This window comes from Saccoglossus kowalevskii, chromosome 16, assembly GCF_978046115.1.
Source record: "Saccoglossus kowalevskii chromosome 16, keSacKowa6.1, whole genome shotgun sequence".
In the NCBI taxonomy this organism is placed as follows: Eukaryota; Metazoa; Hemichordata; class Enteropneusta; family Harrimaniidae; genus Saccoglossus; species Saccoglossus kowalevskii.
The window spans coordinates 21,637,093-21,661,796 of NC_140656.1; the positions used below are offsets into that span (position 1 = coordinate 21,637,093).

The 24,704-nt window shown below is 36.0% G+C and overlaps 1 protein-coding gene and 1 long non-coding RNA gene across 2 annotated transcripts; both read right to left on the reverse strand.

Annotated features, from left to right (window-relative positions):
* Window positions 1-417: 417 nt before the first annotated feature.
* LOC146733749 (uncharacterized) lies at window positions 418-1,266 on the reverse strand. The gene is made up of 3 exons (XR_014926703.1): window positions 1,162-1,266; window positions 930-1,015; window positions 418-816 (listed from the first exon to the last, which is right to left on the reverse strand). It is a non-coding gene; the product is annotated as an uncharacterized LOC146733749 (long non-coding RNA).
* A 4,671-nt stretch (window positions 1,267-5,937) lies between these two features.
* LOC146733750 (uncharacterized) lies at window positions 5,938-24,205 on the reverse strand. The gene is made up of 4 exons (XM_085491556.1): window positions 24,018-24,205; window positions 10,896-11,027; window positions 7,040-7,138; window positions 5,938-6,884 (listed from the first exon to the last, which is right to left on the reverse strand). Exons 1-4 carry the CDS (start codon window positions 24,082-24,084, stop codon window positions 6,640-6,642), a joined length of 543 nt encoding a protein of 180 aa, XP_085347682.1. The 5' UTR covers window positions 24,085-24,205; the 3' UTR covers window positions 5,938-6,639.
* Between the last annotated feature and the right edge of the window lie 499 nt (window positions 24,206-24,704).

The following is a 24,704-nucleotide window of genomic DNA, read 5'->3' on the forward strand; positions in this document are numbered from 1 at the left end:
TGCATCAGACTAGATCGCATACCACAGGAAATCAAACGCGGGAGGTGATTCACAATGAAATATTTGGCCACTCGATGTTCAACACAAGTAGGACCAGGGCAACGTGAACAGTTCATAATCGGAAATAACGTTTAAAGTAGATCTACGGTCAACGATAACACATTGCAACTAATGCAAGTTCGTGTTAATTAATACTGAGGAGTTGTTTTTGGGTAATTGCAAAGGTGGAAATAAAATACAGACATTTGTGATTCAAGTGATTAAGTATTTTGTAATAACAATACACACACTTACAAGTACACAAATCATACATAAATAAATCATATGGGGTTTTAATTTCAATTTAATTGAAGGTGAAAAATAGGTTCATTTCAAGTGGTTTAAATTTAGTGGACTTCTTTAACAGAAATAACGAAATTCAACAATTAATGTATTTAATGTCAAGTAATTTATAAATTCAATGAAACAAAAGAAATAAAATTCCAGTTATAAGCTAAAAATATTGAAAGGGTTCATTTGGGTAGGAATCAGAAAACAAATCACGCTGGTCATCAAAACTTAGGGCAATCACGTGGGGTTTGACAGGTACATGGTGGTCCTACTTATTTCTGGAGCATGCGGGTCGGTTGCCTCCTTGCCACTCGGTTGTCTTAATCCAAAATCAAGTCGTTCAGTGCCATGATCTGAATGTCGGAGACCTCACAACGAACATTCCTTTCCGATCTTCTTCGCCGTCTTCCTCATCTGACATGTCCACAACTTTCGTCACCATCTCTTGTTCTTCCTCTTTAACTTCTTTTCCCGACATTCCGTCAGCTGCAATGATAGAAATGTGATTTATAACTAGCACTATATTTATTATTACTGCTATTTTAACAAGCTTGAATAAAACGAATTCAAAATTATAAAAACTATAAATTAACACTTACTCATCTCCTCCTTGGTTCTTTATTTGTTTTTTCCAAGCTGTATAAAAACACTCTCGTCTCTCTCTGTCATTTTCTGGTAACAGTACCTAAAATAGAACATGTAACAGTTTAATTGAGATTTGTCAAGAAAATTTGAATAGGAAAAGGTGTTGTATTATAATGTTTGATGACCTGCACAGTTTTTACTCAATATATTACCGACTCAACAGTGGGCAATGAGATTCAAACCTACCTCCCGCTCAAAATCAAAGCGTGCTAATCAGTGTAGTAATAACTTAATATGTATTTTATATTTAAAATTATAGGGGTGAACAATTTGTTAAGAAAACGCAAGCCAATCACCAAGAATAAAAAATGCACGCGAGCTGTAGCTGGAACAAACGTTGACACATTCAAGAAAAAATAAAAAAAATTATAAATAAGAGAGCGTGAAAAAAATAATTGCAATGGTCATATCCCGTGATTTCAAATGTTTGCCTCAAATATTATGCCACATAAAACTGTTGTTAAAATGCAAGTTGGTATGAAGTATTAGTGCTATATGACTACATCCACCCACACTTGCTGACAGGAAGTCAGTAGAAGACAAAGATTTTTTCGTTAGTGTTGGAAACGTTAGTCAGCGTGGGGGCGGGGGACAGAGGTGTTAATCCGAAAATTCATTGTCTGTTCTTGTTTGTGATTGGTTCAGGCAACGTTTCGAGGATCGCGTCGTAGCTTCTTCGTTGGTAGTGGGAGCGTGTAAATGGCGATCGCCGGGTTACAACGAAAGTTGGGTTACCGCTATCGCCATTTATACACTACCATATTTTATTTAATAAAAAAATAAAACAAGAGACTGTATGCAAGTCTAACATCCACTTTACACTAGCCTGAAACGGTTAATTGCGGAACAGCCTGAGCCTTTTGTCAATTTGAGTAGAGCCCTTTGAAAACAATGAAGGATCAGACAAAAGCATGGAACAACAGACATCACATGGTATAACCAGGCCAACATGAATTACTAGTAATTTGGGTGAAGAGGTCAATTAATTAGATCGGACATCAATTTTCGACTTTCGCATACTTACGTTTTTTCTGACACATAAAATAAAATTGCGTATATAGCGATTTACAGGCTATAATCAAAATCGATCCACTGAATACAAGTTATAATAGTTATGATGAAATAGTATGAACTACGTGTGAAAAATTGAACAATGACATTTCTATGCCTGTTTGAAATGACACAGCTAGACACGCTACATCGACTGAAAGTTAAACACAACTTACACAAATACTGCAGGTTTAATACGGACACGCTGATTTTCAGAACTTCTAAAAAGGTTGATATTATTCTCTTGTGGTGACTTGGTTTCGGTTTTTAAAATAGCACGCTTTCTTCTGTCTGTTTTGATGTAGCCATGACTTCCTTGCGCAAACGATTTACTGTTGTACTAAAGATCGCATAATGTTGGTGATCCAAAATGCTTGAAGACAGTGGGCGAGATCTATCAAAACCTGCGAATAAACTTCGACTTGGTGAAGATGAGATGGGGATTGAGATCAGCCTGAACGTCAGACAATCGACAACTACGATGGAAATGGGACATCTTGTTCCTGGATTAATGCAACAATTACGTAACTGATTTCAAAAGGGCTCATCACTTCAGTCACGTTAGCGTATAGCATTTTGTTAGTAGGGGTGTGCGATTGCGAAATTCGACATTTCACAGTTTCATCATGTTCGATTATTATTTTATTTCTACCAGTAATATAGATATTTGTTATTTTACTATTCTGTACGTACTAAAAACGCAGTGTTTGATTTGTTAGTGACGACGGTTCCAACTCAGCCCATAATGATAACGTCCAACCAGTGTATTGCGCCCTCATTATTTTGGACAGTGTTCTACGGACGCCCGTTCGCGTAAAGAATTGTGGGACACTCTACCACGAGTATCTCTCACGTACACCATATGGAAAACGGAACATTTCTAGTAAAATGTATTTAGGAATCAAAATGATAGTAAGAGACAAACATTTATTTACATTTATAAATGAAACCTGACAGATTCGGAAAAGGGTCGTCGTGACCCAAGTATAAATAGGCTTCTAAACAATATGAATTATTTCTTTGCAATTCTCGCTGCAGTAAATAGTAGATGTATGTGACTATGAATATCACTGCAGTTATTCAATGTTGTATTTATGACAATAATTAAAGTTAAAATTAAGATTTTGTTGAATAAAGGTACAAAAAAAACATGAACCGGTAAACCGTTGCGCTGCTAAGCATGAATAATTAACTGATGTCAATCAATGTCACGTGATGTGAATGCACTAAAACATGAATCGTCAGTCTAGTTTTCACAAACATTTACACAGTTCCTAATATGTTGCCAAGTACCACATAGCAGGTTCAACCATAGACTGTCTATGATTCACCGAAGACAATGAGAATTGTGTTTGCAAATCTGAAACGTCACTGCAAAGAATACTCGCCAGAAATATCCATAGTTGTTTGAAATGAAAATGCGATGTTTAGCGTTGTTCACTGTATGTGTTCCGACTACTAGTAGAGTGACTGTGGTGATATAGATCGTATTCTGAAAATAACGCAGCGTACGATGGTAAATGGAATAGAAATGAAACTCCGTGATCAAACGATCCATAGAAATGACGATGACGGCAAATTCGACCAATTTTGTTACATGTGTCTCAGTGAGAATTCATTTCACTTTCTTGGTATGGACTTTGTGGCTATTCTTACCAAAATGCCATTTGTGCCGGAACCGATCGGCCAACATTCACGTGTATGAGATCACAATCCGGCCCCGAGAAACACGCACACGACCCGAGTGGAAAGTATTTTAACACTCGCCAAAATATTCACACCTCGTATTGTTCGCATTCATTCAGGCACCGTCAACGGGACGGTGATTCAGGCTTGCGAATGATATTGCAATTAATCAACGTATACTCTATTGTGCAATTTCCTGTCTTGTGTTCGAATTCACCAGTGTATAGTGAGACAAATGAAGACGTCACGTTAATATCAAAGCGATGGTACACTTCAGTCAGGAAATATTTTTGTTTTAATTTAGAAATTAGTAACAAGCGTTTCTAAATTGTACCTGTACATAGCCATTTCTCAATTACATGTACTCGGCAAAACAGGAGACGTTTTTAGATCGATTCAAGATGCCGTGCGAGTCGACAGTTCCGGTAATTATTTATTATAACTACTGGCGGCCGCGATCCCAAATAAAACCGGACAATTCCACGCGCACAGTATTCTCCACGTATGCGTAAATATACAGACTTCGTAAAACAACGTTAATTGTACTACGAGAATGCATGTAAAATACGTACGTATACGCTGCGTGCCACCCAAGGCGGGCATGTGTGAAAGAAACCATAAAAATACGTAGCGCATATGTACGTATATTCCACGATTTGTATACGTAATCATATCTGCGTATACTAAACGTATACCGTGAATATACACACAATGTATATCTGCGTATACAATCGTATATCAACGATTTTGCCCAGTGGAAAACGTAGCAGATACTGAGTTTCACCTCGGGGTAACAGCATGGCGTTACAGTGTCTCATACCATGAGTATAAGTGACTGCATTTGCATGTATAGTGGAAAACAAATTAGAAAGTCGATTGTATATCTTTTATGTCACATTTCATCTCTCCGTAATTGTTTTTTCAAACACGCAAATGTCAATTATTTAACTGTTTATAAACATAATAAGAATGAAAAAAGATAACCTTTACGTAAACTAGTAGTAATTGTGATAAATGTAATTGAATTATTATAAAAGTAGCTTATCAATGTAAATGTTTCACACATGTTTCTCAGACAAAGAATTGTATTCATTAATTAAAGTTACCGTGTCTAAAAACCCGATGTGTGCATTGTGTGGCGTTTATTCGATAACGCAAACATGCGTACAAAAATAGCATGGCTAAAAGTCACTGTTTGTCTCAGCTACGTAGCTACCAGATATCCCCCAAAATTAAGCATATTACCAACTTATTCAGTGAAACCCGTCCACGCCACCCATTTTAATCAGACTTGGAAACAAATAACTACAAATTCAGCAGCACAGTTGGTAATAAATAGGTCGAAAATACGGGTAAATACTAAATTTATCAAGACAAACAGGTACTGAATGTGTGACCCGAACCGACCCGCAGTCGCCGTACCAAATCACCTATCAGTTTCCTAAAAGCCGATTGACATATCTGTTGTGAACACTGCAATGGCATGTGCGTACGTGATGTCATTATGGTAACGTGTTTTTTGTGCTGCTTATATCGGGTCATAATATTGTGAATGCAGTTTCAAAACGACCTTCCCACCAATTACCATGGTGCATATATAGACAGTTTGTGGTAGGTTCGTTGTCAGGCTAATAGGAAAATAGATCTGTGCGATAATATACCAGACCGTAGGTGCGTGATTATGGCAGCTTATCCCACTTCATTTATAGTTAAATACTTATGTTATGATGGTCTTCGATATCATAGCTACGCATATCGGTGACATTATTCATGCCATTTTAGGTTTAACTAATTCCATCCATTACTGGTATCTTCTTGATCATTACTTATATCCTTATTGCATTGTTGGAGCTTAGTTTGTTCTTTATCTCATCACATGTACATTTCTCCATCCACTCAAGACGAAACAGTTGAATGTAGTGCATTAATGTCTATCCCCGGGGAATGACTATGAAATTGACGTTCCGTGTATTTGGCTTTTGCTTCACTTGAAACACGCGATTATTCGCGAGTGCGTTCATCGATACACTCCTTGTGTGTGGTATGTTGTTCCAGGCAGGTATTTTTGTAGGAGATAAATATCTGTTGCTGCCACTAACGGAAGCGTTAAGTTCACAGATTCCCCCACGTTTATTAGGCTGCACTGTGTTCTAAGCACCATTTGAACTAAGTGATGCGTGAATAACGTATTTATTAGCATATTTACCAAACTCATAAACTGTAGAATATAGTAGAATACGACTTTATTGATCGTTTGTGAGTACCGCGAGACCGTCAACGCGATGCTAGCTGACTGTAATCTCATGAACGTCCCTCGCCACGAACAGCTACGTTCGTTCACGAGAGTTTCTATAACCTATAGTATAATCCCATGAGCGACTATATAGATTACAAATAAATTATTTATGTATTCATATTCCCCTGTGTTACCTTAATGCACTTCTTACTTGACTGTTCAATATCATGTTTATTAGCTTTTAAAAACAAATACTGAATTCGATATGATCTGTGTGGCTGAACAACAATGGATATACACATAGTGCCTCGCAGATGATATTTGTCTAGGCTCTCTAAAAGCCGAGATGTGTTCATTGATACCAGTAATTTTAAAGTATTAAAACAAAATCTTACAACTAGAAATGGTGATTATTGGACCAGCAGTGTCAATGAACTTAGAACTGGACGACTCGATATGTCCAGTCATTGTAAAATCTGGATAGCATATTTATACTTGGGACTGTCAGTAGACAGAGAGACATTTTAAATGTCTCTTCGATAAGACATCTAGTCTTATCAAAATCAAAATCCAAGTTTGATGCTATCCTTCACGTGAAAGTTCGACTTGTGGCATCCAATGCAACTCGTTCAAATAAACGATGAAAACAGGAATAGTCATTTGCTGTTTATAAGCAACCCATGAAATCCACGTCATACTGCTATAGGTCTGTACGATCCATCGTTACCATCATAGACAACTCTGCATGGCCTGGCGGTGTGCCTCGAGTCGTCCAGAACGTTAGACTCGGAATATGTAATTGCGTCTTTCTCGATCGTGTAACGCCGTCTATCACATCGTCCACAGCAGAGAACACACAACACGAGAATCGCCATCACTATGGTGAGAGGAGTGAAGAAATACAACGTGACGGCCATTCCAAGACCGATTCTGTTTTCTGAAAGAAATGCGCATAGCAAAATATTCAAGTTAGTGTAAATCGTCAGTGCCAATTCCATCGCCTGTGTGCCATAATGTGAATGATGCGTGTGTTAAGTGGTTCGACTAACTGTATTGTATTATATAGTACAGCAAAAATAGGACAAAAATTACCTCGTCCAATACACTTATCTATTTTTTCATCTCTGCCGTCCATGCAATGCTTAATTCCGTCACATAACTGGTGAGAATGTAGATTCGCCACACAGGAATCTGAGTGAAAATAATGACAAAAATCGTACTATGATTTTTTTCTGGAACATTTCTATTTAAACGAAAATTAAGATAATGGCTAAGCCGATTGTGCCCCTGTTCGCTCATAATTCATACATTTTAAACTCCATTTTCCATTTAAATAATTTATCTGAATTAAGTATCACTGTCCATGAATAAAATTATACCTCCAAAATCTTATTGGTGTAACTGTTTTTTTTGTCCTTAAGATACACGTTAAACTGCAAATTAATTAAGCACTATGCCAATATGCCTAACCTACACCGTACGTCCCCAGATGTCAGAGCGCGTGATCTTGAATTTACGACCCAGGCGAAAGCATAGCAGGAAACACAGCAGATAATACGTTCTTTATCAATATCCAGAAAAGCTTAACTATGTCAGTTCGATTACATTGAATGTATTTGAAGTCAGACTTTGTGGAGCCACTTAGACGATTGCTCCTACAAATGATGAGATAATGGTGTCATTCTGATGTCTTGAAGGAACTAATCGATTACGTTAAAGAAACCGTCAAAGGACGTTATTACAAGTTTAGACAAATTACACGCAACTGTTTGATCCAGACAATACCCACGACTCCCCATTATACGTGGGCAGTGAGTCAACAACCGCGGCTACATGTCATCAGATAAATGAAAAGAAACAGGGCGAAGATTAGTCCAGTCTACAAAATTCATTACGAGACATAGATCACATCAATTTAGCTTCGGCATCAGCTACGATATCATCTAATTAAAATATGCAATCCCTACGCCGAGTTGCAGTTTTTTTCCAAAAGTATATGCAATCAGACACAAAATAACCTACAGTAATATAATCCCTTAGTGTTGGGATCAAATTCCCTGCCGGGTGTGGATCATATATACGTTGGAGTGCATTAAGATCAGTCGCTATCGACGGTAATCACCCAGGAAGATATGCTGATCACGTACGTCTTATTTTTTTCTCGTAAAATCGCATAAACCACAATCTATATAGGATTTGATTCCATGAGAGATTTGAACAGAGTAACGCTGTATTTTACCATTTATGTGGTTGGATCGATTCGAAAATCACATACGACACAGATGGTATTCTACGTTTCAGTCAAACATTACTAATGGTGTTATCTTCGTGTGTTGTTCTCGTAGGTAATCTACTGTCGCGTCGTTTACTGCATTTATGTCTGTATAGAATTGAAATATCACCTTACTAATGTTATGTCATTGTATGATCTCTCTGTTCATGCCATGTCATGTTTATATGAAATTGCAAATATTACAATTATCTAGGGCTTTGTTCAATTCCTGTCAAAAACAACGACACGGATGATGAAAAACTATTTTGTGGCGGAAAAGTTAGCTGGGTTTGACTGTAAACTTTTACGCTGTTCATTACAAGAACATATGTTGTCAACTAAACATCGAATAGATTACGTAACTAGCCTGAACTAAAATGTGTTTCTATTCACTTGAATATCGTATGAGATGTGTGATATAACGGTTTATTTTTATTGTACCGAAAATATACAGAAAGTCACTGAACACGTGCAATAACTAGAAGAGTATATTCTTATATGTTTGAAAAGACACATAAATTAATAAATTTAATACTTTTAAGTCACGACAGTCGAAAATACTTTGGCATTTACTCCAACTTCGATATTCTGTAACTTGTAGAATATTGTCGAAAGGTTTTAGTAGAATTAATATGACTGTGTGAATTTTGAGTCATGGAGTGATCACGACACGATATTAAGGTAAGAAAAATCGAAAAAAGAACATTTTGTTTCACAGTGTGAGACGCTGAAATACCCAATAGCATATCGAATGTGTCACGTGTTCCCTTGATCACAAATTAATACTAATTCAAAAACAATTCCTGACTATAAATGACATTTTGTAGCTCATTATCTTGCAAATTAATTACGTCAGTTTCAGTAATGTGGTAAACACCACTAATGACTCACAACTTGCACAAACAAAGTTGATTGTTCCGATCCTATAAACCTCTTCTTTTATGTTCCGATCAAATAAAAACAGGAAATTCTTTTACATCCCAGCTGCCAAAAAACATGCGAGCTGTAAGCAAATGTTTAGTAATCTATACAACTAATTTAATGACGGCGTAATTGAAGAGAAAATTACAATTATGTGTCCGACATTAATTTTTACTCTAACAAAAGTCAAATGAAAATATTGATTGAATAAAAAGCCCATACTCGAGGTGAATCACACATGTACGCCGTAATATCGAATCGAGTCCACACTAGTTAGCGGGTCACTTGATTTAACATGTCATTGGACAATAATTATCGTTTTTGTTACAAAATACATCAGATCTATATAGACAATTGGACTATTCACGCCGAGAAACCAATTTTGTTATTTTCGCCCGTCAAACAACTTTATGCGAAATACTGATTTAATTCCTATTGTCGATTTCACACACTAACAACTTATATCTCTGTTTGATTAGTTTTTATGATTATCTGTACAATAGTTTAGAATTTAAAATTAAATTAATTTTGTTCGTATTGTATCTTCGAAACTTGGATGTACATAGTGTATTTGCAACGAATCTTAATTTGGTGAAGGGTGCATTTCCCTGAATTGCCATGTCATTAGAACCGTTCATTTGCCTTGATGCGAGAGTAAATTGAAGGTATACACGCATAGTTGTATAGCTATATGCTTTGGTAATCACATGTGCAGACGACCACAGGAAAACGTATTTATCCTCACGTACAATAAAGGTGAGTTTCTATAGTTACTGAACAATGAATATCGACATTATACAATCAAGGCGCAGCATCAAGCCAGTATTCCCCTCCCCATGAGCATTTAATAGCGAATTTCCGAATCCAGCGGCGATTTTCAAACAATTAGTAGGCTTTACTGTTTGGCAAAATAAGTCTGGAAAGGAAGGAAGTTATTTGTTTGCTCTTTGCGTGGGCTCTAATGAACCAAACTGACATATACATCCTGTTATTACGGCGTTACCTTGTTCCACAAAACCTGAAAGTGTTTCTTTTTTAGAATTAGGAAATTAAAAATTCTGTCGTGTATGGAAAGTACAAAGGCGTATCTTTATCGGAAAAAATATAGAGTAGTATTCAAAGAAACAGATAATTAATAGGTTTGATCATCTTCATTTTCTCAAAAATTCCGTTAAAAGGGTGTCAACGGAAACTATGTATCAGTTGCGTTTACGCTTATCGCACACCTTTGTTACATCGCCATTGAACATTACTATTTGAAGTCGTTTCACGGCAATGTTTTGATTTCAGTTTGTCGCTAATTCGATGAATGATTAATCCTCGTAAAAATAGAAAAATACGGATATGTCCTTGAATATAAAGCATGGCATGGGTTGTGTAATCCGTGTTGTAACTGTATTCCCACTAGACAGCAAGACAACGCATACACTGAAATTCGCCCAATACAGTCCAGAAAAATCAAACACTAACTAAAAATAACTATTTTCATACAGTCGTCATGCAACTTCAATACGTATTTCAAGTTAAACATTGTTCAAAAAACGGCGATTCTGTTGGTAAATGAAATATTACGTTGAGAAGTGACTGACACTGTGCGCTAACAAATTACCATTCCAGTAGTTATTTACTTATGCGATTAAGGCACAGTATCGGTATAGCTTGGCAACACGTTTGAAGTGGACGCAAACGTTGTCGAACGTTGCTATAAATGAAACCCGACAACTAAAGCAAATAGGAAACTAGGATATTACTGACCTCCATAACAGAGATAGTAATCTTCGTCGCTGCCGTCTGGACAGTTGTTTCGACCATTACATTTTAGCGACATATCCACACAAACCGGTGCGTCATGCTCAGATAGTTTTCCACACATAAAACACGGATTTTCTACAGTAGGAGAGAAAGGAAACAGTTTTTATTATAACAATATGAGTATTAATAGCCAACTCCGAGGTGCTTCCCTAGACGCAAACCTCCACCGCATGGTGGGATTCACGTGGTTTTACGACGGCATGAAATCAATGGAAGCATCTCAATCAATATAGACATTTATAGACATAAAACCACGAGGGATCCTGAAATATGAGAGCTGTCTGTGCCAATTGGGAAAATGAATGGTCATACATTAGTGTTCTATCGACGGGGGAAGTAAATTATATTTTCACTTCAAAATGAACAATCCGATAGCCTATTTACATCGTCGTCACGGGAGATATTTGGTGTATAGTAATAACAGCAATAAAAGTTGAAATATTTGTTTGTTCTTCTGAAAATAATCAACTCTCGTAAATAAATCACGTCTACATACGGCAGTGTAGTAGACTTGTTTAAATATGTATATTCACTGGTAATATGAATGGTAATATGTCATTTTTAAAATGACACTATGTTTTGTCGTTATTTCAGAACTAAAACGTAGCTAACGGAGGCTGACAAATCTATTGGGAGAGGTTAGAGGACCTTAGCCCATTACTTTGTGAAACGCCAGTCAGTACAGTAATTCACGTTGAACAGTCGTTGTGCGTTTCTGTTAAAGACTAATTGAACCAAGACTAGACAGTTCGTGGTGCAATAGATTGCCTGCACACACCCCGGGTTCTCGTTAATCGTCCGGTATATTCATCTTGCTGGGTCTTTGGTGATGCGTTATATGAAGGCATCTCAAGGAATACACATTATTTAATTATTATAACATATACATTGCAATAAAATTAAATTAAACATATATTGAAAACATATATGTTACAACAAAGTACAAAATCCTATATGAACATTTAATAATATACAAATATTGACTCCAGCTAAGTTTATATATATTTGCCGAATCGGTGAAGCCTCGGTCAGCAATGTTTTCTCCAGTCAATAAATCTATATATCGACCTTGGGGCTACGGTCTATACTTGAATTATTGCACCGAATATGTCAGACATTTTATAAAAAGCGGCACTGCAAGATATCTCGTGTCCCAAAATAGTCTCCACTCACAATTGATTATACACTTTTAATGGCTGTTGGTGTGTTTGTATTTTAATATTCCATAATCCATTCTCAGACGGCTGCCACGTGCATTATTTCGCTAGGTATACAAAGCTACGTCTGAGAGTTCAGAAGCCGTGATGTTTACATGTGACGTGTTGAAATATACCACACCATACATACTCGTGATCAGATCCCCTCAGTCACGTTGTCTACACAAATCAATTGTTAAAATTAAATCAAAAATGTATTATGATTTATCAGATAGAGAACATTTAAACTTTGTTGTGTATCTAGAATATCAATAATGAACAGATTTGTTCTCCATTGGGTTGTGTGGTTAATTGTAATATGAAGTCTCTTAGTGAATACCAATAATATCAGTTTATCGGTGACGGTCACGTGCATAGTAAAATTGTAAGTGTTTTTTTCCTATAGTTTGAATATTCATGAGTAAATGTATTGAAAACAAAAGAGCAACGGCTGTTCTTGAACGAGCGAGTAGGGGATTGGACGATGATTGGTGCTGATTTCCAATATTTCGTTGATTTACAAGGTCCTGAATACTATTGTATGCGTATTTTAACCGCGCCTCTGTGACGATGTTCTTTTATTCGTTGTCTCCCACTGAATTGTAGCTAATCAAATACGTACACGAATGCCATTTTATTGTACAAAATCTAAAATCAAAAATGACCTCGACTTCGGTGCCAATATGTAAAGATCTTAAACACTGAGAGTATTTGATTGCGTTTTATAAGATGGCTGGCTCTCACAGGTTTTAACATTTTTTTTGGTCATGTGCATGTTTTACAATTACAACTAATCCATCGCACGTATTACTAGATTGGTTTTTAATTGAACAGTTGGTGACGTATGCAGTTACTTTCTGCTCATAAGTCAGAATTTCTTTTTTGAAATCAACATCCAATTTTTCATCTTTATCATGCTGCCAAATACCAGAAGCGGATATGCACGTGGGAAGTGATTGTATTATGCTTATATATGAACGATTAATTCAACTTTACAATTTTAAGTAATGACGTAAATGCCTGTTCAATACTGTTTAAATCAGCATTACGTCACTGTGCCAAATACATTCGTTGTTTTCTTGTATGCTATAGACAGCTTGTGTAGACAGCTCTGTTGTGGCCGCTGAGTTTATTATGTGGAGTTGCGCGACTCGAAAAAAAAAGATTTACGAAACAGACTTACAGTGAAGGCAGCTGTTAACAGATGCTATTAAATGAATTGTGCTACTGTCCTTGTCATGGATTGTCCCCCGAATGTATAACAACGCGAGATTTGTATTTTAAACAGTATGTGACCGTGGAGCGATTGCGATGCACTCATTTACAAACATTAAGCGGTTTTGGTGACGCCATCTTCAATTATACACCGATACAACATGGGCGCGGTAAACTAAATCGTACAGAGGTTGTTGACATGGGGTCGAATCCATTACACGACTCTTCACATATAAAACACAAGGATGCCCAGACATAAGAGCTATTATGTTCTGGTGGTGTGGCGTCATACTATTTGGATAATACATAACGTTCCTAAACTGTTTGTTTACAAACCGGTGTTATATAGTGTTGGTTGAAATTATTAAGGGTGCCATGGTTTCGAAGGATGATTTCTTGCTTTTGCGCATACCAACCCATTGCGCATGGCTTTTCAGAACTATATATATACAGTTCTCCCAGCCGTTGTTCTGATGAATATGTTAGACATTAACCATCATTGGCCACTAAACTAACAGTGGGCTATGGGCATGCATAAATACTGAACCCACTTGAAATAAGAAAGTCTGGTCCACGAAGGGATGAATGAAATTACAAACGCCTGATTTAATTCAGCTTGTAAAATGATGAAAATCACAGCTGTCAATTTGTAGTTTTGATGTGAATAAATGTTGATACCAGCGACGACAAACATGTAATTGGCATAGGAAACACCTGGTGCAGCTTTTATTTTTAATCGAAGAAGAAATGCTGACTGGGCCCGGTAATTGAGCTATTAAAAGTTGTATTGTTGGAAAAATTGAATTCTTTGGCATGTTAAGTAATATGCAAAAATTACAGGATTCACAAAATATCCGACTTGCAAATAGCCGAACGTCACCGAGCAGTTCCGTGGTTCGGTTGTTTTAAAATTATCAGTATCTTAGGGTGTCCCCAAGTCGCCGAATCGCACGCGAGGCTGTCTACTCGAAGACGTACTCTGTTGCAAAATCAATATTTGATCGACATCAAGCATTTTCCATTACGATTAGTCTGAAACGCACACCAGCCTTTTGAATTATTTCCTGTATCACCTTCAGGTCCCGGCCATTTGAATGTGCAGTACGGTTATTTTACTCGTGTTTACTGCCGAATGACTGCGACCGAGCGTGCTTGAACATTGGCCAACTTGACGTACTTTCCATGTTGAAGCAAAGTCAATAAATTCACTTTTCGGGTAACGACGCAATGGGTCAGATTTCAGTGAGTAACTCACGAACTGCGAGTTTGATTTATGGGCAAGGTACTCAAAAATGTAAAAGGCTTTGAACTAAATTGTGCTTACAATACATCTTTAAAACAAGTCAATATAGTCGTATTCTAGCTTTCCATATAATTTCATGGCTACCGTTACATAGCACGTTCAAAATATAAGTTATAATGCCGGGTCGTTTGTGAGATTCTGCAGTTGGTAATCTAGTTATTCGACAAGCCTAATCCCATTTCAAAACGTACTGCATCGGTGATGTTATTGGGGTTTTTAGATTTGTTACGTTGTATTAATCAACAAAGGCATTCGTGCTTGCTTGCAAGTTGATGCGTGTTAGACAGCATGGCTTCGTATGACGTCATTTTATGCAATCGGCCAGCATTGACACAGAATGACACGATGTTTGGATCATATCATTACAAAAAGAATCTTCGAGTAAGAACAGAAGGCTCGAGACAAGTGTGTATGAACTGATGGACAAAGCATGTGACAATATACTATTGACTTCCAGTATCTATCTAGACATCAAAGTTACATTTTACATATCATGGGTGATGTAAGAAAGGTGGTGGTTGGATTATTCACGCGGTATCCCATTTTTATTATTTTACTATACCAAAAATATATAATTTGTGGTTACTAGGTTTCTGAGTATCGATATTTTATAGCCTCTGTGATTGTTCAAAAACCTCTCGTTTCTACCTCTAATTGAAGTTGATTTATGACGGAATAGTGAATAGTTACATGATCGATGTAAAGCATCAGAACGATATTCCTGACAAATTCCTCGTTACAATGCAAAGAAAAGCATACTGTTTATTTCTATACAGAAATGTAAATATTGTTACATTCTGGAATTTGTAAACCAATAGGCGTCGTTGAATATGATCTGGAACGAATTTATGCAGAGCAGTCAGAAAGTCGTCCGAATCATGGATGTAGCGATGGGCTGTGTTGAAGTGTATATAGAACAATATATTTGACTTGTATGTAAACATATGCAAATTTTATGTCCACGTCACAGAAAAGCTGTCGCCAAATATGAATATTTTGCGTCATATACCAAAAAATGGAATGAAATAAGTAAATCATATTGTAATATTACATCCGCTGGATTACATCGAGATTACAATGTCGTAATTCTGTGTTATTCACCTATTTTGTTCACCAGTGTGATCACGCCTGCATCGTATAAATGGTTTGGTCTCTACAATTCGCTGGCAACGTGTAATCCCCAGCACATATTATAAAACTATTTCAACAGGACACTTTATAAAGACCATAGATTTAGCGCTTCTTTTCAAGAACAGTAACTGTCCATCAAAATATGTTATTCAAATTTCAAACACGAAGCGTTAATAATGGTGTTAATATTTGTCAATTATATTACAATACACCGGTATAAGTAGAACGGAGACGTAAACTCAGAACTCCTCGAAGCGTTTTAAGCTGTGTGTACGTGTAGACATAATTGTTATAATGAGGCATAACTACGCTAAGCCCGTCGCTTTTTGATAACATACGTCAACATATCTCTGAGAACTACAATAAATGAGTTCTTATTATTTTCGATTGAAACCTGCCTGTTCGTAGAAATCAGACAAATAGATTGATGAGGTTATTTTATGTTATCATTATATTCTTTATATGTATATATGTATTTAAACTTGTACTACACTACTATTGTATTATTAGTTTTTCAATATTCCTTCAATTTATCTGGCTAGTAAATGAATATCTAAAATCAAGATATTATGTGGGAGATATCATGATAAAACAATATACTTTCGCTGCAGTATATGATAAATTACGGATTGTGTAGGTTTTATAAAGCCATGAATAACAAATATTTCAATTTCAACGTGTCCGTGCACCATAGTATCTTTCATCCATGTGTGATGTCGATTCTCTCGAAATGTGTAAAAAGAACGTATTGAATTAACTCAAAACCTAGTAATTAGTAAATAGTGTTGGTTCCAAAAATGGATAAATTCCATCAAATTGGCATGGTAATCGCCTAAGAGTTGTATATAACCACACTAGCGGTAATAGGTGTTACTGGAACAGCGACCATTAATGTATTGGCAGTCAACGCTCTAAGATGTTTTAAATACGTCCCTCTCATACGTTGAAATTGGGGTTAAAAGGTGTTACTGCGGTTAAAAGCTTCAAAATGGACGATTGATAAGCAAGATATAAAATTAGTGACCCAACAATGTCGCGTTTAATAAACGAGTGTTGTCATTTTTATTTTTCGGAAACCATTATGAGATATCTATTATAGAACGAGAGAAGTACGTGTAAGTAATTACTACCAAACACACATTCACATAATTACGCTTCAGACGACCAGAGGTGTCATTTATATACTCAGCATCGGTAATGCTGCAAAACAAGTCAGATATCATACTGTGAAATACACGTGTTCATTTCTTCTTCCATTTTACCGAGGAAGTGAGTATTATTAGTAGACAAAACGCCTAGAGATACAAACATGTAAAAATGCTCTTTCATAGATGAATCTGTGGTTTCCATGCTTGTAACACTGTCGGCTGTACACGTGTTGTAAGAGTATTCTGTGACCTGCTTGCCCTGGATTACTTCAAATAAATACAGGGTTTAGTTTCCTTGTAGCATTCAATATGTTGTTATACGGTATAAGTCACGGACCCTGCATCTCCGCCTGTATTTGCAATTGCATATACAGCATATGTAGATAAAGTAACGATGTAGACGGGTTATAAGACACTGCTTTTCGCATTGATAAGTTGCTGCGAATATTGTAGCATACCTAGTCACCTAGTGGTGCATACGTCAGACGAACAACGTGTTATTTTTAAATCTGACCTCTTAACTTCAGATCAATGTATCGATGTAGGACGAGAAAAATTATACCGTAAGAAATTACTGTCGTGTGGCACAGGAACACGTGAATGCCTCTAGCTCTTATATCGTTATCAAGACAATGATCTTATCATCACTTAGCTATAGTAAGTTAAATACAATATGAAACTGTGCGTGAATTACAAAAAAATCGACCGTAAATGCCTTTAAACCCAGAGTTTTAAGTAAAATCAAGCGCAATGATTCTCATCATTTACTAAATTATCTTCCTCGTGGGACCGAAAATCCCTTTAAACCCAGAGTTATGACTCAAATCAAGCGCAATGATTCTCATCTTTCACTGAATTATCTTCCTCGTGGGACTGAAAATGCCTTTAACCCCTGAGTTTAGATTCAAACCAAGCGCAGTGATTCTCATCTTTCACTGAATTATCTTCCTCGTGGGACTGAAAATGCCTTTAACCCCTGAGTTTAGACTCAAATCAAGCGCAATGATTCTCATCTTTCACTGAATTACCTTTCTCGTGGGACTAAGTTTAACTGTGCAAGTAATATGACAATTACAGTTGATCTTATAGATAGTAATATAGTACAAAATATTACATCGATACGCGTTATATATTTAACGACACGAATGTTTGTGGAAACATTGTATACGTTTATATATATGTTTTATATATAATTTCATTATTCAGCTATCTATCTAGGGATGTTTTCAACATCAATCAAATAAGCACCAAAACACGGAACAGAGCGGATGCAAATAAAATCTATAGATTCGCGCCCAATCCGAAAATGATTTGCAGTCTATGTAGTTTCATTATTCATTCACCGTGAAATATATAATTACAGGATATAAAGTGACTTAGCATGCTTCATCACCTCGCTTTAAATGAATCAGTATCGGTCATTAGACGCCATTAATATTATATATAGTGATAATTTCACATTACGTCGTTTGTAAGACTAAATAGCACTATACATTTGTACGTATGGCAGGATACATACACTCATAGACCACCATTGCACGTACATTATATACTGATCTGATGCGCTCTCGTAAACTTAATGTTATGTACATAATCATACAAGGCTATTTACGAGTCGCGTCAGTTCTGTGCTGATCGTTTATTTTCGCAGAGGGGTAGGAAGTATACAATGTTTACATCATATTTAGTATTTTGAACGTAATTGCATGGATGTCTGGCGGCCATATTTGTATCTAGTCGCCCTCCAATGAAATACTATGTAGAGTGTATGTGTTCATCAGGCTACTACAATTTTGTACATAACACGTTAAACTCTTGCCTACAATGTGGGGAAAACGTTCTTATTTGTGCTTAATATCAACAAACAAGATTTTTTACTCGATGCGCGCCAACAACATAAGCGTTGTAATTTCTCCTATATTATGTATCGATCAGTGTATATAAAAAATTACAATCTAAATAATGGAAATATTTTACGTGATTCATCTAACTACCTAGACTAATTGCCGGCGAATATTCAATTATCTCTCCCACGTAGTGTAGTTATATCAACTTTGAGGCGAAGGTTTGTGTTGCGCCTTTGCTTGCCTTATGTAGCAATAATTTATGAAATCTGTACGTATTACATTCAGTTAATATTCGATTGTTTCTGAAATTGTCAGAATTTTTTTATTGTCTACAATAACTATCAATGGATCAGCAATGTGAGCTACATTTGTCCGTGTACAAATATGAATGCTTCATTCTATAGTTACGGTGGCTGGATACTGCTATGAATGGCGTCGGTAGTATTGGTGTAGTGTTAATATTGTAATGTATTTTAAAATGACAATTTGTCTATTTATCACATAAATACTGCGAGAATATTAACATACTACACCACGCTTGGGAAAAGTAAAAAGAGTGTGTTTATGTACGATATTGACAATATACTCTCTATTAACTGCGATTTTTAATTTTCACGTGTGAGAATAAGTGTAACGTGTGTTGCAGTATGAAACAAAGTGCATATTCTAAAATGTGGTAATATTTATGCTTCAATTGTTGTGACAAACATAGTTTCTACACAGTGAAAATATTTTTTTTTAAATAACAGTGTCACGTGATTTAAATTTGTAAGGTGAATGATTTATTCACGTGGAGAAGAATAGAAACACAGATATCACAATTCCATGTATAATACCATGTATAATACTAAAATTGGATTGACATCGATGTTTTGCGGATTTATTATTACGTGAGCTTTTTATCTTCGAAAAATTCAATAATGGATATATATACAGTATCTACATAGTTTGAAACAAAAATATGACTGGTTAAATCACGAAGCGTAGAATATTCACAATCAAAAATATATTTGCGGTTTGTATTTATTAATTATTAACATTGAAGTATAACACTGACATTCGACCACCGAGAAGGATGTGGTTCCATGTACCCAACTGTTAACTCAGAAATGCAAATTAGAGTCAGTCATCCAACTTGCCAGATAAGCGAACTAATGTGCCCCTTGATCTGTGTAATGTATAAATAATAAATAAACACGGTAGTGTCTGTTACATACTTTATGCATTTATGTATCCTTTTAGACATTGTCTAGGTGTGATTGAAATGATATGCGTCTAAGTACATAATGTAAAATGTAACAATCAATACCCGGTCGCTTCCATCTTTGCATCTTTTGGTGCAAATTAGCTTTTTTTTAGTTTATAATACATGCCGATATACGCTGTCATTGAAACGGAATCAAGATGCGACAGTTAAATTTATATTAACGCATCGACCTTGTTAAAATAAACTCACCTTTGAGCTGGTAACATTGTGGAAATTTACTAGCTGTCACATAATCCTTGTTTTCGGGTTATTTATTTGTGACTCAAAATCTAGCTTGCAATTTCCCGTGTATGATCAAAATAAAAAATATTCACTGAGAAAATAAAAAATTATCAAAGCGCGATTTGAGAATTACTGTTCAGTAGGAGTGCTAAATGACTAATTGAGTCTGTCGGCTCCAGTGTACTGTTGCGTAACTGATATCCGTAAATTCGTATAACCTGTTGGGAAATGATGTTATAGAATAAAAATAGTTTACTGAGTCGCGATTCATACTCCCTTGTATACGTTGGAATCGCACATTGTACTCCGTCTGTCGTGTTAGACGTTCTATACATGTAGGTATCAAGGTTTATAATTTGATTTTAATAGCGGATTGCTCTGGCACCATTCGGGTAACCGTGAAATGATTAATCACAAACAAACGCAAACGCGAGCATATGTCGTGTGCGTCGCAGAGATCAGTTACATAACCTATGCCATACGTTTGTGTCACGTCTGAACAGCGATGAACAATTAGGATAATAACGAGAAAGCGAATTTTTAAAAAAGACTTCTCAAACTGCCATATGTGCCTATTCATTTCGTTTGTGTCCATTGATTCAGCGGTAATCGTATTTAGAATAACAATTTAGCATTCAGAAAGATTGCGTCTATTGTCAGTTATGTGGTTTCTATTAAACTATCGTGTTTTAGAACTGTTCTATTTCTGTGGATGCAATTTAATAGATTCTTACGTAGTTAGTAGGATGTGTAGACTAACAGGGATACATCTGATCATTCTCAAATAAATTTACTTGAAATTTGCAAATCAAATTATCGTGATGAGCATAGTTATTACGGTGCGTTTCCCGTCTTGTTTGTATTTCAGGCAGTTACAGAGTCTCAAATAGTCGTTTACAGAATCATTCCACTTAATCAAGGCGGGTACAGTGTCGGTAATAGCATAGCCTAAATGCCAATTCATCATTGAATTAATGGCACAGATTGCATCAGCGAGGTGCTGTCACTGTATTAACCATCGCTCCTCTTTTTGAAAGTAACTCATTGTGCGTTGCTGTCAGTTGCTGTTATGGTAATAAAGATGTAATATACCTAGGCGGAATTCTCTCTGCGATGTGAGCTCATGTGTTCAGATCACACACATGGGAGTTAATGTTGTTCTGCTGTATATTATCCACATGTATGAGTTAGTATATACACATGTATACCTTGTGATATTGCAATGATTGAGGGAATCGATACTTTTATAGTGAAGTAAATCTCGAGCCGCAAAATGTTATGGTTGCCATGATTACGTCTTATCTTGGATTCCGGTTGTAGTGAAGCAAATTCAACGAAGTATACTCGAATTACGAGTGTATATGGTGTACATTCTATCTCAGATCCACGAATATTTGCCCAACACTGGCTTACTGGAGTACAGTAATACTTTCCACTTGGAGTGTATCACATCTCGTATCTACATTCTCACTCAGTGATTTTCAAAACCATTAGCATGGATGCTAGATTTGTCGGTGTTGTTTCTTTCATCTCAATAAACATGCCGTCCAGAGAAGAACTATAAAACCATGAACAATTGAAAATGTAATGCCTTTGCAACAATCAATGTTGTTAATGTCATTTATACATTTATTTTATCTTCTAATATACATACATTTACAACCATCATTCTCATATTCGGATTAGAAAACATCTGTATATGTACTACAAATTCAGAAAACCATAAACTAGAGTGGAAATATTGAGGTCATTACTGAATATGTTTGCACATATTGATGAAAACTACACATAATTATCATCTCACTTCAACACCAATCAAACATGTTGTTTAGTAACAATGCGATTGTTCCGCCATTTAAATATTATAATTTTACCAGATACATTAAATCTACAGATAATAAACATTTTCAGTCACGAAAAATATAGGTCATTACACCAGAACGTATGCAACTGAGTAATTCCAGTGAAATCGGGTTATTTTATTTTATTAAATCGTGTACAATTGGTAAAATAGTCAAATAGTTTGTTTTCCGTTTCTTAATTGTTTTCCTATAACATGTAACTGAATATGGTATTCACGCACTCTTCCTGTTTTGGGTTTTGATTCACATGGTAAGCTCCTATTAGTATTTATAGCAAAGGAGATATTGTGCATTATTATGCATCATATTTGCAACTGTTTGCATTGTCATCCACATCTCCAAGCTAGCCCAGAAATTCAGTGCATATGCCTTTTCCAAACTATTACCAGGTTTCTTGCCACATCATCCATTAGGTACCATAACCAAGTCATAGCTCAGTTACACAGTGCCAGTTGTCTGATGTACTTTTTAATTTGATCGTAACGCGGTATGGCGAGGTATGGCGGGTGTCATATATCAGGATGCTCTCACTCTGTTCTTTCATTTGGCTATTCGATGTCTGACAAAGTAAATTGACCATAAATAATAAAGTCATCAGACTGCACGGCTGCATGTTTTGATGTTCAACTATTTGTCTTTCTCTTATTTTGAACTTGTCTTGTGTATGTGTGTCAGTCAGTTAGTTGTTCATTTATTTATTCTGGTAAATGGACAAATTATGAACTGTTTATGTTATTGCTTTAATTAGTAGTTATGAATACCAAGTCATCCATTATTATTCATATCAAAACAAAACAAAACATTTTAATGTAATGCATTGTGTTACTAGAATATTTATTTCACAGACAATTGACTTGTGTTCTAATTACAATTCAGAAAACACGTATGATAAACTATTGTGTTATGTATATAATAATACTATCTTAACACGCTAGATCAGTATCATGTTATAATAGCTAAATTAAAATTTAGTTCGTTCCTGTTCTTCGCAAGTCTTTAATGTCTGTATGTATGTATTTCTCAACAGTATGCAAATGTTAATACAATTATCATCTTGAATTACTTCGCCGACGGGTATACCCATTATCAATGTTTCAATCCCGATGGCTTCACCATTAACAGTCTTAATATATATATATATATATATTAATGTGGTACAATACAACAAAGGTTAACACGGTGCTACGATGAAGCATGACTAGCTGACACTGTATTCAATTGCATGTCAGTGTAAATGTTTGCTGCGTTGATTTACTACATGGGATTTGTTCCTGAAAATGACGATCGTAACAAAATTACTATGACACTACCAATCGTGTGAGAAAAATCGATAACAATAATGAACACGCTAATTTGATTTTATGCGATACAATGCAGGTTTCGGACGAAGAGTCAAGCAGTCTGAACACTGTGAACATCCAAAGGTATTGGGATGTATTGTATCTGGCGTTATATTCGTGAAAAAAAACAACTAAAACTACAAAAGGGCAAACAAAACAATTTTGAGACCCCCCCCCCCCCAATCGGTTGCGTAGTTGATTTGTCGAAATTTATAAACAAGCAACTACCTGTTTCGCCGGTTGTAATGTTTTGTATTACTTGAATATTTATTTCACAGACAATTGACTTGTGTTATGATTACAATTCAGAAAATACGAAACAGTTTCGTATTCATTGCCATATTTAGTTCTCTTGGATATACAGGCGTTTCGTACAGTGTACGCTTGCCGAGTAACCAACGCACACCTGGAAACTTAAACTAACTCCTGCCATTGGGTTTATTCCGTGAAAACATAAATTCTAAAACAATATCCGTTCGTCGCATCACGTATGACAATAAAAAATAGTTTCAACGTGCCTACACACGCGCTTACCTTTCTCGCTGTTCCCCATAGTAGAAAAGATTACTGAAAGCAGGATAGTGCCGTAGATCCACGTCATGCTATAAGTGACTCCACTCGCTTGTAATCCTGGAGACAATGGCCATGTATGACAGAAAACTCATCACGAAGTCCGACACATTATTCCTACAAAGAACGTGTTTTGTCGCCGGCCTTTAGTCGTACACTGATACTAAGAATGCAATACGCGATGGTAAAAGTGTATTCTGCGTATTGGCGATGTTCCATTATGGTAGATGGGGGAGACAGGTGCGAGTTTGACGGGTGAGACAATAATACGTGTGGTTCCACTGGATATGTACAAAGAAATATATACTTAATAATGAGATATAGCATGTGTTGTCTACGAACGGATTGGGACTGGAATATAAACGTCAGTTTACTTTCTCCAAGCACACAAAGCAACTGTATGCGACCGAATACTGGATTATAGAAAATGAAATTCAGCCATATACATATGCTATTGCGCACCTAATCGTGACATGGGGATGTGGCCAATGAACCATACATCGCGACTATGTTCACTATATAGTATATTATGTGTTTAACAAAGTTTATATGTTATTTTATTTTAATGTAACATATACGAATATAATCCCCATTGATTCGAAAGTTCATAGATGACCCGGGAAGGCTTTTCCAACATATATTTTATTCACG

What these genes read in the sequence shown, in the direction of transcription:
- LOC146733750 (XM_085491556.1), bottom strand. Translation starts at nt 24,084, where the DNA reads ATGACGTGGATCTACGGCACTATCCTGCTTTCAGTAATCTTTTCTACT. An exon ending in TATGGGGAACAGCGAGAAAG is followed by an intron (nt 11,028 to 24,017) that starts GTAAGCGCGTGT and finishes CTCCTACTGTAG; the next exon opens with AAAATCCGTGTTTTATGTGT. An exon ending in TTACTATCTCTGTTATGGAG is followed by an intron (nt 7,139 to 10,895) that starts GTCAGTAATATC and finishes ATTTTCACTCAG; the next exon opens with ATTCCTGTGTGGCGAATCTA.